This window comes from Pteropus alecto, unplaced genomic scaffold (assembly GCF_000325575.1).
Source record: "Pteropus alecto unplaced genomic scaffold, ASM32557v1 scaffold124, whole genome shotgun sequence".
Taxonomy (NCBI): Eukaryota; Metazoa; Chordata; class Mammalia; order Chiroptera; family Pteropodidae; genus Pteropus; species Pteropus alecto.
In genome coordinates this window covers 842,824-857,558 of record NW_006435779.1, presented here as the reverse complement: position 1 = coordinate 857,558, position 14,735 = coordinate 842,824, and the positions used below count along the sequence as shown (strand labels likewise).

General features: G+C 41.6%; 1 protein-coding gene across 1 annotated transcript in view; it reads right to left on the bottom strand.

Annotated features, from left to right (window-relative positions):
• Nucleotides 1–14,735, bottom strand: part of CHCHD6 (coiled-coil-helix-coiled-coil-helix domain containing 6) — a 239,646-nt gene that overhangs the window by 213,034 nt on the left and 11,877 nt on the right. The window contains exons 2-4 of the mRNA XM_025046477.1: nucleotides 5,616–5,736; nucleotides 1,914–1,986; nucleotides 2–52 (exon numbers count right to left, since the gene is read on the bottom strand). Of these exons, the coding sequence (XP_024902245.1) occupies nucleotides 2–52; nucleotides 1,914–1,986; nucleotides 5,616–5,736 (245 nt within the window). The remainder of the gene's footprint in view (nucleotide 1; nucleotides 53–1,913; nucleotides 1,987–5,615; nucleotides 5,737–14,735) is intronic.

The window sequence follows — 14,735 nt, the reverse complement described above, 5'->3', positions numbered from 1 at the left end:
CGATGCCGCCTTGAACAGCTCATCCTGGACTGTGGCCTGTTCCTGTTTATACCTGTGCCAGAAGAAAGACAGGAGAAGCAGGTGCAGATAGAATGAGTGGGAGAAGGTAGCGAAGAAGAATTTGTGCACTCACTTCAGCTGGCCAGGGGACTGGGATCTGTGGGCCAGTGGAACTCTGAGGCTGACCAGAAAGAGTATTGTGAAAGCCCACACCCATCTAACCCCTCAGAGGCATGGCATCAGTGACAGTCCCCAAGGCAAGAGGATACAGTGATACTTTCTCAGCCATGACAATGCAAATTAGGAAGAGGAGAGCTGACTACCAGGTGAGGAAGCAGGCAGCCATATGCCAAATGAGAGATTCTTAGGGCAGGGATTCAACCCTGCTCTAGCCACTCCTTCAAAGTGGGTAGGCAAGGTGGGAAGCCCAAATTCCCTGCCTCCATTCAAAAGCTTGACGGTTCTAGATAGCAGCAGCCCTTTGTTTTGAATATGTAACTCTTCATTCTGATTGTGTTCCTAATCTTTGACCTATTTCTGGGCTTTCTGCCCAGTAAAATAACTTTAAAGAGAAAAAAAAAATTATTAATACTAAAATGCTCTTCGCAGTATTATTTATTTAGTGTAAAAAATGCAAACAACTCAAATGTCCAACAATCAAAAAAATAAAGTTAAAGAAAATCTAGTATAATCACACAATGGTATATTACATCAACATTAGAAAATACATTCATTATTTGACTTGTCTATAGGTCAATCTAAAAATCAAAAACCGATAAACAGACTTTTAGCAATAAAATGTTTATAAAACAGGTGTAACAACTGGAAAATAATTATAACACTAAGTGAAAATAGCAAAATATAAAATTATATATGACCTTGAAAGATAATCCTAAACTAGAGGAAAGAAGACATTTGAAAGAAACATTGCTTTGAAATGATGAAGCTATGGATGATTTTTTCATTTTATTTATTTTCTAAGTCTTTCATTAGCATGTATTACTTGAACATTTTTTAACTGTTTAAAAGTACAATAAAAAAAAGAGTTCAGGTTAGGTATTCTTGGACAGGCCTCTTAGGATTAAGGAGGTGACTTCTTAAAATGTGGGTCTTAATCCATGACTATGGAAACACACCTGCATGGCTGACTTACTGGAGGGAGCAAACCAACTATAGCTGACACTGTGCCCCCTAAACAAACTCACTGGGTCCTTTGTCACAGAGGCTTTTGTCCTCAAGGGTGTTATAGAAATTGACCAGTAACAACTATAGTTAGCATTCACTGAGAACTCTGTGTCAGGCACTGTGCATGCTTTATATGCATTAACATATTTAATCATAACGATACTCCAATGAAAGAGGTACTCAAATTACGCCCTTCTCAAAGGCCTAGAGGGATGCAGTGATTTTCTAGGGTCACATTACTAGTAAGTAGCAGAATCAGGATGCAAACTTGCACTCCAGGAGGGCTTTTGTGCTTTAAGCATTGTTCTATAAGCCTCAGGGGAGGGGAAGCAGGTCCCAGTTCAGAGGTGTGGCAGGTTCTCCAGGGTTGTGGCCTATGCTGATGGGAAGACACTTAGAATTGTGTAACTGGGCTCTACTTTCTCCTTCATATCTCTGTAAGTATGTCCATGTGTACACAAGCACAGAAGGTCCAGACACTCAATTATTTAGTCCCGATTTTATCAGGTGAATTTTTAAGACCATTAGCAATAAATTCCCACATGGCCCTTTTGGTTTTTCTTCATCTTTAAACTAGGACCAGGGCCACCTATACCATAGGGTTGTCGTGCAATCTAAGTAAGACAAAATATGTAAGACGAACCCTTCAGGCCAGGGAAAGACACCCAGTGAGGAAAGTGCATTCAGCTGGAGTGCAAAGGCTGGGGAGAGTGGGCACTCTTGCTCACCTCTTAAGGAGATCCTCCTCCACCCTTGAGGGCTGATGGCCACCACCATACTCTGACCTGGGCAGTTTAGAGTCTGCAAAGGGTTGAAAGAAAAGGCCTGTCAGCAGCACCCCAGGACAAACAAAGGCAAAGGGACCCAGGAGTGCATCCCCATGGATGGACAAGCACCAGAGATGGACAAAGAACACATCCTTGATCCCTCCCCAGTCTGGGGAGGGATGGCCCAAAGGCCTTTGGCTTCCTCATTCTGCACCAGGACCACTTATTGCATGGGGCTGGCAGCAGGCAGAGCTATTTGAGTACAGTGTTCCAAATCCATTCCTACTCATTGTACAATGAATGACTTGAAAACTAGGTTACCTCCTAAACACAGGCCAAGAACAGCTGAGGGACCACTGCCCTGCTTCATACTGAAAGGACAGCCTCCAGGGTCTAGATTTTGACGTGGGGGAGGGGAAGAGAGGGAAGGCTCCTAAAATCTTGTTTCCCTCAGTATCTCATTCTACGAATTTCTAATACTGAATGAGGCAAACACCGCATACTAATGATATTTTATATATCATTTAACCTGTCTGTATCACCTGTATTACTATTGGGCTCTTTAAGTTGTTAAGGTAGCCCTTTGATAGTCATAAACTTTCTGAGCAAATCCAATTCACTCTATACACTCTCCACCACTTGGTGATACCAAAGGTTTTGTTATCCTCTCTTTCTCAGTCTTTATCCTTCCCAAACCATCTGTCAGCCAAAATTCCATACTTTTCTGTGGCCTTGGCCAAATATCCTACATCACCCTCATTGGTTTCTAAGGAGGCAGTGATTAAGACTGCACAAAGTTATAGAAGAACCAGGCTTTGTGAAAGACTATGTGAGGATTTGTTCTTCTACTCCCAAGACCTTTTAAAGCATGATGATTTCAGAGGCTGAACACTCAACCCTTCAGGGGGTTACTTCCAAAAGTAATCACCCTATGATTTGCACTTTCAGACCCCTCTCACAGAAGAAGGTCGCGGCGGTGCTCCGGCCTGTGAGGAGGGCACACCTAAATGCTCCATAGTAATATGCCAGGTTCTCAACTGGGAATAAAAAACAGTATACTGTTGTCCAGTTTTTTTTTTGACATTAATGTTCCCTGTTCTTACTTATTTACTTACAACAGCTTTACTGAGACATAATCTGTCCTATTTATTTTTGCTTTTTATATAATTTTCCTTTTTTATCACTACAAAAATAACATCTATTCATCATTGTAGAGAATGTGGCACTAATCCACACTCCCATCTTCCATGTATGATACTGCCCATTTCTCTGCCCCCTTGGTAATAACGCTCATAATTTAATACATGTATCTTTAATCATTAGCGAAGTTGAGAATCTCATCACATGTTTATGACCATTTGTGTACATTTTCTATTAAGAATCTTTAAGAACTCTTTATATGTGAAGACTATCAAGACTCTGCCATGTTATATTTATCATTCATTCATTTTTATCTAAATTGTCTCTAATTTCTTATAGTTATATTACCCACTTTTCCTCAGAATTTAGCGTTTCTTCACTTGATGTAATGCCTAGAGAGTCTACTTATTGTACTTTAATGTACCGTTATACTTTTATGGCTTCAATTCTTACATTTAAATCTTTTATTTCCTCTGACATTTATTTTAAGGTATAGTGTAAAATAAGGATTTAATTTTACTTCTTTTTCTAATTTGTCCCATCACTAAAATAAAAGTAAACACTGATTTTAAAAGTAAAAATATTTTAAAATTAGTCAACCTCAAGACAGTCCATTTATGCTGACTATTCTTCAGCTTTCAGAAACTCAAAATTCACGTCATTTAAACAGCAAAAAACTTTATTATAACCAAAACCAAATGACAAGTGAGATACAATTTTGGCCTCTTAAACTGCTGAAACTTATCAAAAGTGAAACGAGTACTTCTTTTATCTCCCAGAGCTGAAACTGATGTGTGCATGATATATTTTGGCAATTTTTGCTTTTTTCATCACTTCTCCCTCTCACCAGTTAATGCATTTTATTAAAGTGCACTGGGTTACGTTAGATCCATTTTACCTCATCAGTCAGCTAGGGAGATCATGGGAGCTAGCCATCTGATAAATATCTGATAGATATTGAGAAAGATTTGGGGGTGGGTCGAAATCCAAGTACTGATTTGCTCTAATGCTCAGAAATCTCTGAGGCAGATAACACAGGAGGACAGGTATGGAAGGCCTGGCCAGCACCCTGGCCATGAGGATGAAGCCAAGCTCTCTGGCCATTGTGCGGAAGTCTCCAGGGCTTGGCCTCTGAGCACAGTCCTGACACTTCCCCTTTCCTTCTACTTTGTACTCCGGAGTTAGCAAACCGCTTCTAGGTCTCCAAATAGGCCAGGCTATGCCACCTCTGGACCTCTGTTGATGCTGTTCACCATGCCTGAACTGCCCTATCTACCACTGCTCTATCTTTCAAAATCCAGTTCAAACATCATCTCCCCTTGGAGCCCCACCCTAAAATAATGAGTCACTCTCTCCTCTGTGCTACCTTGGACCTTGGGCATGCTCCTAGTATTGCAAAATCCATGATACATGTAACCTATGGGGTTATACATTTGGCTCCTTAACTAGAGCTGTGCATGCCACAGGAGAGGCATCCCTGTCTACCTATCACTGTGTGCCAGCACAAAGCACATGTCCTGATCCCTGGCTAGCTTTCAATAAATGCTGAGTGGACAGGATATAGTGCCTGCCTTCCATAATCTTAAAAACTAACAGGGAATACTGGCAGATAAGACAACTCTAATGCAAGGCCACTCACAATATAGTGAACAGTGAGACAGAGTTTATACTCCACAGTGCCATGGTTCCTCCAGTTAATCAGTGAAGAAAAATATCAAGTTACTGGGATAGCTACGACCCAAAGTCTCACAAACAGGTATTTATCAAGTAGCATAGCAATTGCACAAAGACTTTTCTAGCATGTAATATCTTAATATTTTTGTACCTTATATTGCCTTTCTTAAACTTTTTTGTTCCTTTCTGTTTGCTGAAAGTAGTTATTTGGAGACAAGCACAAATTTCTTCATTTGTGATGGACACAAAAGAGTAGGGAACAAATCAGCTTTGAGCCCAGCATGGGTACAGGAAGAGGAACTCATGGACAGTGCAGGATGGCAGGTCCTCCTAGAAGCCCAGAGAGAACTGTCCAAGAGCCAGGCCAAGACCAGAATGTGAGGGTTAGGTTAGAGATGCTGAGGTTGAAGTCAAAGTCATTGACTCAATTCCCCCTAATTGACCCAATTCACATAAATCCCTATCATTCTTTGGACTATACCAACAGTAATGGTTAAACTTCTTCACTCATGGATCCTTAAGAACAACTTTTTAATGGGATTATCAAGCTAAGCCCTTTTGCTTCATTTTTTCACATATAGAGAAACTGCAATAGTAAAAGAAAATAGTCCTGCCCCAACCACAGAAGCTCTAACTAACCTATGCTGTTCTCATTATACCAGAGAGCATCTTTCATGCATGGAAGCCACACTCTCCAGGAAAGCAGTTATCAGAAAGGAGATGCTTACATCACCCAGAAACAAACAGGAGCTACATTAGCTGTCAAACATGTTCTGACAGGAACATGGTTTGTCATTCCTTTCACACTCTACTCCCGCTCTGCACAGAATTGCTACAACCCCGCCATACCTTTCTCAGGATCTTTAGAGGTGCCGAATGTGGAATGTGGAGGAGCAGGAGGAAAAGTCAGCTGGCCCACTTTGGAAGGCTGGCTGGAATCCTTCATGCGGTTAACCACATTTTCAGACAGCTAAGGGAAGAATTGAGGGATAGAAAAAGAGGGGAAAAGTTATATCACAGAAACCTCTGAAAATAAAGACTCTCCTTAACCCATGCCCCAGGTTGACCATTGACACCACTTCCTCAAGGCCAATTCCAATAATTCCACTCAAAAACCTCTCATGATGGCCCAGTGCCTACCAGGTTAGGGCCAAACCCCTGTTTTGATTCTGGGCCAACCACATCAGGTCTCTTGTTTAGCTCTCCAGCTTCATCTCTTGCTGCTCCCTGCATACACAGTGGAACCTGAGTTATCATTTTTCTCACCCCTTGAGTACATTATGCTGTTCCTCTGCCAAGAACCACCAGCAGCCCTCCACCCTGGTACACCTCCACCTATCCAAATCTTCCCTCTCCTTTAAAAGCATCTCAGGGTCCCCTCCTTCATGGGCTCCTCTCTGATAGCACCCAAGTTCTCCCCTCCCTAAATGTTCCCATTAGAACATATGTGTGTCTACCACATACCACACATCCTACCTGCCTCATCCTGATGGTTTTTAAATAACTTGACAGCTGGGACTTCTTCTTACTTACCTCTGTATACCCCCCAGTGCCACACATATAGCAAACAATCACAACATGCTTCACTCATTTTACCTTAGTTCCCTCTAATGAAGACTGGATAACTTAGAGGAAGTGAAATAGGCATGAGGGTGTCATAAAACAGTTTACTGAAATGAAATAGCAAGCTAGGGATATATCCAGAATGAAAACCCTTAAGCGTTCACTTCAGTAAATATTTATTAAGTGCCTAATATGTGCAAGGCATCATAAAGCACAGTTGAGGGAAAAACATTAAAAATAACTTTAAGACAAAAGCCATTCAGCAACTCTACTTCCAGGTATCCAGCCGAGAAAAGTACTCCCATATGTACACAGCGGCATTGGAATAGCAAAAAAAAAGAAAAAAAGAAAAAGAAAGAAAGGAAAAGAAAACAACATAAATACATAAATATGCAACAATAGGAAACTATTTAAAAATTGATGATGTATACCTTCTAGGAAATATTATGGAACTATTAAGAAAGAATGTGGTAAAGCATGTAACTGTCATGGAAGGATATACAAGATACACTGCTGATTTTGTAAAGTCATAGAATGCTCTGTGTATCTCAATTTTGTAAAAAGAAATATACGAATTATAAAAATACAGAAATACAAATATAAATATGTCAATATACACATAAGTACATTCACAAATGTGAATATACATTTGAATTTTCACTAATATGCATATACACAAATACACATATCCATTCAGAGGTGAAAGTCTACAAGGCTAACTCACAAAGGCTAAGTCCTACAAGTGAGGGCAGGAGCAGCTGGGTCAGGACTTCCACTTTTGGCATTTCTGCATTTTAATTTTTAACCATGAACATTTTTTTAGCAACTAACGATTATAATAACAACAATAATAATAATAATGTAATAATTGAGCCCCTCTAATATTTAAGATCAATGCAAATCAAATAGCTAATTAATGACATAGGACAAGAAAAAAACCAAGCATATACAGCAATGGAAGATAATTCAGAATCTAAAAATAAACCTATATTCTTACGATCAATTGATTGACATAGGTGCCAAGACAATTAATAGAGAAAGAATAGTCTCTTTGACAAATGGTGTTGATACAACTAGATTTCCACATGCAAAATAATGAAGTTGAACACCTACCTCATACCATATACAAAGTCTAACTCAAAAAAATCAGACACCTAGATGTAGAACCTAAAACAATGAAATTCTTAGGAGAAAATACAGGCATAAATATTTATGATCTTGGCTTTAGCAGTGGATTCATAGATATGACACCAAAAGCATGAGTAATCAAAGAGAAAATTAATATACTGAACTTCATCAAAATATACAGAACATCATCACAATCCAGACTATGTACCAAAAGACAACCCACAGATGGGAGAAGATATTTGCAAATCATATATCTGATAAGGGATATGTACCTAGAATACATAAAAATTTCCCACAGCTTAATAATACATAGAAAAATAACCCAATTAAAAATGGGCAAAGGATCTGAATATATATTTCTCCAAAGAAGATGTACAAATTGCCAATAAGTGAATGAAAAGATGCTCAATATCATTAATCATTAGAGAAATGCAAATTCAAACCACAACGAGATTCACACCCACTATGATGGTTATAATCAAAAAGTCAGATAACAGCAAATGTTAACAAGGATGTGGAGAAATCAGAACCCCCATACATTGCTGATGGCAATTTAAAATAGAACAGTCACTGTGGAAAACAGTCTGGAAGTTCCTCAAAAGGTTAAACACAGATTTACCATGTGATGTAGCAATTCCACTCCTAGGTATCTACTCAAGAGAAATGAAAATATATGCCCCCACAAAATTTTGTACATGAATGTTCATATCAATATTATCCATAATAGCCAAGAAGCAGAAACAACCCAAATGTTTATTAACTGATGAATGGATAAGTAAAGTGTAATATATCTATACAATGGAATATTATTTGGCCATAAAAAGAGGAAATGACACTAATGTTAAGACTCCCACCTCTATCTTTATGTCTTGAGATCCAGGAGAAAATGATCTAGTTCCAAGCAGAAGAGAGGATAAGTGAAAATTCTGAGAAATGAAGCTAGCATGTCCAAGAACCTGACAGAAAGCCAGTGTGTAAGAAGAATGGGACCAACAATCAGGCCAAAGAAGCAGGCAAAGGCAAAGGCAAGCCTTGGCAGAGGAAAGTAAGAAACTCAAATTGATCCAATGGCAATAGCAGCTAGGGTGGTGTTTTACACAGGTGAACCACAAGCTCTGATTTCCTAGTCACAGCCCAGGTGGCATCGTCAGAACAATACTAATCAGTGCATGGGGGGTTAATGAAGGCATTGGCAGGCTTCTTGTTGGCAGAAGATTTGTAATACTTTTTAATGTTGCTACAAAATACAGCAAGTAATATTTTTAATCAACAAATATACATATACGCACAGTAGTCATGTGAGAATAAACACCATCTGGGCAGTGCGCCCTGTACCAACAGAACCAGAATGGAGGTCTCCAGAGCCAGACGGGTCTGGGAACTCAGTGCCAGAGGCCCACTGGCCACTGTGCCATCAGAGTCGGCCAGAAGATGGAAGGCCATATCCAGAGCAGTGCAAGGAAAGAGGAGCACTACCTATACTCCAGCCAGTGGCCCTGACCCAGTTCTTTCGCTTCTCTGAGCATCACCCATCACACCTACAAAATGGGGACCCCTGTGATACAGCTCAGGAATTAAGTATTTTAGGGTCAAGTAGGCCTGGGTTTAAATCTCAACCAAGCTGTTTACTAGCTACAGGATCTTGGGCCAGGGACTTCTTATCTCTAAGTCAGTTTCTTTACTCGTGAGACGAAAATAATTAATGATATATAGACTACAGAACTGTCACGAGGATTAAGTGAAACAATCTACATAAAGCAGTTGGCACAAATTAAAAACCAATATTAGCTATTATGTGAAAGTGCAAAACACTATACAAATACTAAGTATAATCCATACCAGGCATACACTAGATACATAAAAATACATGAACTAATCAATAACACAGTAGTTCTCCCTTATCTGCAGGGGATACGTCCCAAGACCCCCAGTGGATGCCTGAAACTGTGGATAGTACTGAACCCTATATATATACTGTTTTCCCTATACATACATACCTATGATAAAGTTTAACTTATAAGTTAATTTAAAATTTATGAGTTGTTTATTTCTGGAGTTTTCCATTTAATAATATTTTCAGACCACAGCTGACTGCCAGTAACTGAAACCGAGGTAAACAAAACCATGGATAAGGGGGGCTACTGTAATAACAACTGGTAACATTTACCACATACTTATAAACTGAGCACTGTTCTAAGTGTTTGACATGCACAACGTGTCCAAAATTAAATTGGGAAGATCTTTTTTAAAGTGCTCTCCCGCTCTGACCTCCTGCTCTCAGTGTGGAGTAATATGGGACTCCAAAAAAAGGGGCCTTGGTTGGCACCTCCACAGGTCTCCAGTGACAATGTGGAGCCCAAGAAGTGACTCTCTCTCCTCCCCCTCCAGCCGACAGCCTAGCCCACAAGTGCCAAGAACTGCAGGTGGGCAGGCCACAAACTACCAAAGTCAGGCCCCAATCGAAGTCATGCACGTGTAGAGACCTCACCACTTCCATCCTAACAAATACGGCCAGGAATCGAGCCCCCGCTTCCTAATGATCACCATTCTGTGACTGCAACCAAATGCTTCCCTCACCCAAAAGTAACTGATTTTAGAGGCAAGTGATTTCCTTATTAACCCAGTAAGATGTGTGGCCACCACATGACTAAAGGGCTAGAGAAGGGTGCTGCCATAAAAAATACAAGTGGGTATGATCCAGTACCAAATGGAAAAACCATGATAAGAGTGAGCAGTGTCCCACTGACCCAGTATAATGGAGAAGGTCAGAGTCGTAATAAATATAAGCTGTAACACCCTCCTATTACATTAGTTATGTGCACTCAGCACTCACTATGTAGAGACTACCTCATTAATCTTCACAATGCAATGCCCAGCTTCCAGTTGAGGAAACCAAGGCACAGAAAGGGTAAAGCGTTCGCGAAGGCCATGACGCTCGTAGACTGCAAGCCAGACTGCCTAAGTTCTTAACCACTGTCCAGTCTGCTGTAGGACAAAAGGATGCTAACTCCAAGGACAAGAGCGAGGGCAGATGTACTTGTGAAGCTCACTTAAGGGTGGGAGGGGCCCCTGAAAGAAACAACTACCACAAAAGCTAAAGTAGCAGACGGCAGGAGTCAGATTTGCTAATAGAAGCTAGGGAACACCAACTGAGTCACAAATAGGCTCAAACACAAAATACACTTCCTGCATTCTCTGGATGACCCTATCTAAGTCACGACTCTCCCACCATTCTTTCTCTTCCTTCCTCTGCTTCATTTTGCTTCACAGCACTTGTTAACCACCGGACGCAACTAACATTCTATCACTTGTTTGTTGACAGTCTCACCAGAATATAAGCTCCATGGGAGTGGGGACTCTTTTGCTCTTGCTGTTATCTTCAGTGCCTAGAAAGTGCCCAGCACACTGGAGGTGCTCAAATATTTGTTAAACACATGAACGAAACGAATATTTGTTAAAGGCACAGGTCCATAACACCATACCAGTGCAATGAAGCATGTGAAGATATAACAGCCAAGAGCTTTACACTCAAAGAGCTTATGGTCCACCATAAGGGTGGGTAAGACAAACTCACACAGGACATAAGCTGCTAAGCTGGCAGGAGAAGCTCAACTAACATGCCCAGAAGTTCTAATAAAGGAATCCTAAGTTTCAGCTAGAAGCGAAGTGACCCAAGTTGGGCCCAAAGAGATGACTGCAGAGAGGGGTGAGAGTAGAGGGAAAGGACAGGCACAAAGGCACAGAGAGAGGGCACTCGGAGAAGTCCGAAGTTCTGCCTGACAGAGCACAGGTCCGTGAAGAAAATCAAACTGTGGATGGCCGGAGGGTTCCCTTCAGTGATGGCCTTGAATAAAAAGGTAAGGAGGCTGCAATTTATTCTGCAATCAACTGGAAGCCACCAATGGTTTCTTAACAGCAACTCTGTCAGATCTTCATCTTGTACAAAACAGTCTGGCGAAGCAGGAAGACAGGCTGAGGTTGCAGGGCTGGAAGCAGAGTTGCTACGACAACAGTGCACTTCAGGAGTAGGATGACTGAAATGTAATCGCTGCAGGAGTGAGGGGAGGGAATGGATGCAAGAGACACCAAGGAAGTGAAATGACTGAAGACCTGGCAGCTGATCGGATACACCGGGGAACTGAAAGAAGCAATTTACAGAGCGGTATACACAGTATGATCTCATGTGTACTATTAAAAAGGGAAAGTATGCTTTTATATGGAGGCTTAGAAAAGCCAGAAAGGATTCATGAGAAATTATGAACAGTTGGCATTTAAAAATAAGATGCCTTTTGCAAGAAGAAAATGTCTTACAGGAATACATGAGAGAAAGATGATAGCAAGGCCCAAGCCTGGCTAACTGGAGACGGAGGTGTCAACACTGAGTCAAAAACGATTCTCTAAGTGTGTGTGCAGTATCAAAGTCGATCTAAGCAGCTCTGTTCCACAGGTAAATAGATTACACAAGAAGCTGCAAGAGGCTGCATGTGGAGAAAAAAATTAGGAAATCCCTGGCATCAAAGTGCTGAGGGGCAGACCAGAGATGATGTAATGTCCCCATACTCCAGAAGGGGGCAACAAAGCTCATAGCCGCAACAGAGGCACAAAAACCCTAGAGTGATGGCAGAGTCTCCTATTTAAAGATAACAACAACAACAACAAAAAATTACCTAATATTCACTGAGCACATCTGACACGTCATGCCCCAGGCTAGGTGCATTCCTATTTTAAAGATGAAGAAATTAGAGTCAGGGAGGTGAAACCATTCACCCGAGATCATAAGTGCTCGGCCAAGTCACCCATCCAAAGCCTGGCCACCAACAGTGATACCTGCACACGTGAAGGCAGTAATAGAGAGTCACTCTGAGGTGACGAATAACCATGCTCATAGAAGAGCCAATTGGAGAAAAACAAAAATATGTGCAAGTCACATTTTCTCCCATTTATGGTGCTTTAATGAGCCCCAGGATAAGGGGTGGAAGGGAGAGCATGAATGGATGTACTCATAAAACAGCCTACTTAAATTAGGAGAGCGTCAAAATGAAAATTAGCACTTTTTAGTCTTAAAATGTTATTCATCTAGACATATTTGAGAAGTAGCAATGTGCAGTCAGCTTCCTAAGCATTATTTTTTGCATTGAGTGCTCTGATGTTCAACAAATGAGTTCGCAGCATCAGTTCACTCATGAGCAGAAGAGGTGTCCTCCTCATGCAAGAATGGAGAAGGTGTGGTGCGGAGAAGCAGCTTGCCCAAGGTTCTATGGTAAGTGAGCAGCAAACCAGGCCTGCATGGTCACAGCTGCAGCCACTCAGGGCACCATTTTCTGAGGACCCACTGGGTGCTAGAAGATAAACTGCAGCTCACTGCTCTCTCCCAGCTGGGCCTAGGGGTCTTCCAGTCAGGCTGAGCGCCCAGGGCAGTTTCCAGAACAACGAGTTTGCAAGGAGTCAGGTCTGTCAGTGCTTCCTGGTGCCCGGATACCCCAATCCTCACAGAGGTATTATCCAATCCTGTGAGCCTAAAAAGACTTTTCTCCTTGCCTGAGGCTGTTGCCTTGGAGATTTCGTTCACTAGTCCTTCAGTCTTTGATGAGCTGAAATTAGATCTGCCGGCTGCTCACCACAGATTCAAATCCCAGAATGTCAGCCGAAGAGCCCTTGGAGACCTCCTATACCAAGCATGGCAAACACAAATGCCAACATGCGTCAGGCACGTGACAAAAAATGAATAAAATGGGCCTGGTAGGAAAAAAAAAGTGCAAGGACAACATGCTGAGGACAGTGGTGAGGGCATATGCCTCCCACCAGCTACCTCATAACTCCATATGGGAAAGTTTTGCCATATGGGAATGTGAACCAGACTCAATTTTTTTCCCAAAAAAGCTAAAAATTGCATTTATGTAAACCTTCCAATTTGTAAATGTTGGCAATTAATTCAAATAAATTAATACCACCAAGTTTCTGGACTTACAGTGTTGAAAAAGAAAAACTGAGCCAGTGGCTTAAAATTTTGCTGACTTGTGCCCAGCTCTGAGCTAGGTGCTGAGGACAGAGAGACAAACAGGTGGCTCCTGCTCATGGGGCAGTAAAAGAGTAAAAGAGGAAGAGATCGTCTCTACCCAGAGCAGTAAGCAAGGGGAGGTGAGCACAGAGTCCACAGGACTCAGGATGGTGACCATCGAGAGGTGGGGCAGTGACATCATGAAAGGCACCTTTCAGAAGGTAACACTTCCGAATTGGTCCTGAGGATGAAGAGGAATTTAGCCAGTCAAAGGGAGAGAAAATACTGCAGACTGAGGACACTAGCATCACAGGAACACAGCATAAAATAGCTTAGAGTATAGCAAGAACAGGTGTCTTCCATTCCAGGACATACAGTGAGAGGCAGAAAGTGGTGACAGCACATGGAGGGAAGCCAGGCCTGGGAATCTGCTTTTAACCTAGAAGCAATGGGAAGCATGTAAGGAAGGGAAGGGAGTACCACAATCAGCTTTAACTCTAAACAATCACTGATGCAAGAAGCTGGTAACAGGGGCTACCTCTGAGAGCAGGACTGACCAACGAGGTGGAAGAGAGATGTTCTTTTTCCCTGTGCGCCTCTCTTTGAACTGTCTGAATTTTATTACCATTTGCCTGAAACCTGTTCAGAAGTAAAATTTATCTTTTAAACAAAATTACCCTGCTAGCAACAGGAGGTATAGTTTTGTGGGAGGCAAGCCCACTTAGAGAAAGTACAATTTATAAGATGGAGTGGGTCTGAACTAAGATAAGGAGTAGTAAGGATAAAGAAGAGAGGATAAAACAGAAACAGTTGGAAGGGAAAACTCAAGATGTGTCATTAAATGTATAGAAAAAAAGGAATGAGGATCCAGCTTTCTGGATGAGGGTCTGGATGGATAGAGCCGTTCGCAACCTAGGAAATGATGATTTCTAGAAGGCAGAGGAGAGGACACAGGTAAGATCTACTGGACATAGTGAGTTACATGCACCCATGCAACATGTAAGGAACATGGCCAGCGGTGTTCTGGACAGCTCTGGGCTGGATATTTAGAATACGGGAACGCATCAGCTCATGAATGAGGATGAAAGAGAATTGCAGTCCTCCCTCTGAGTGTCCCATAATCTCACATTTTGCACTGTCTCCCCTTCAGCAATAACAGACAAAGCAGCTGAGTTCAGCACATATTATCTTGTTAGCAGGGTTTTCCCTTTAGTGCTGCCTCTTTGCAACTCATTCTCTCTAATGCTGATTGCTAAAATGGCTTGATATCCCGATGTAGA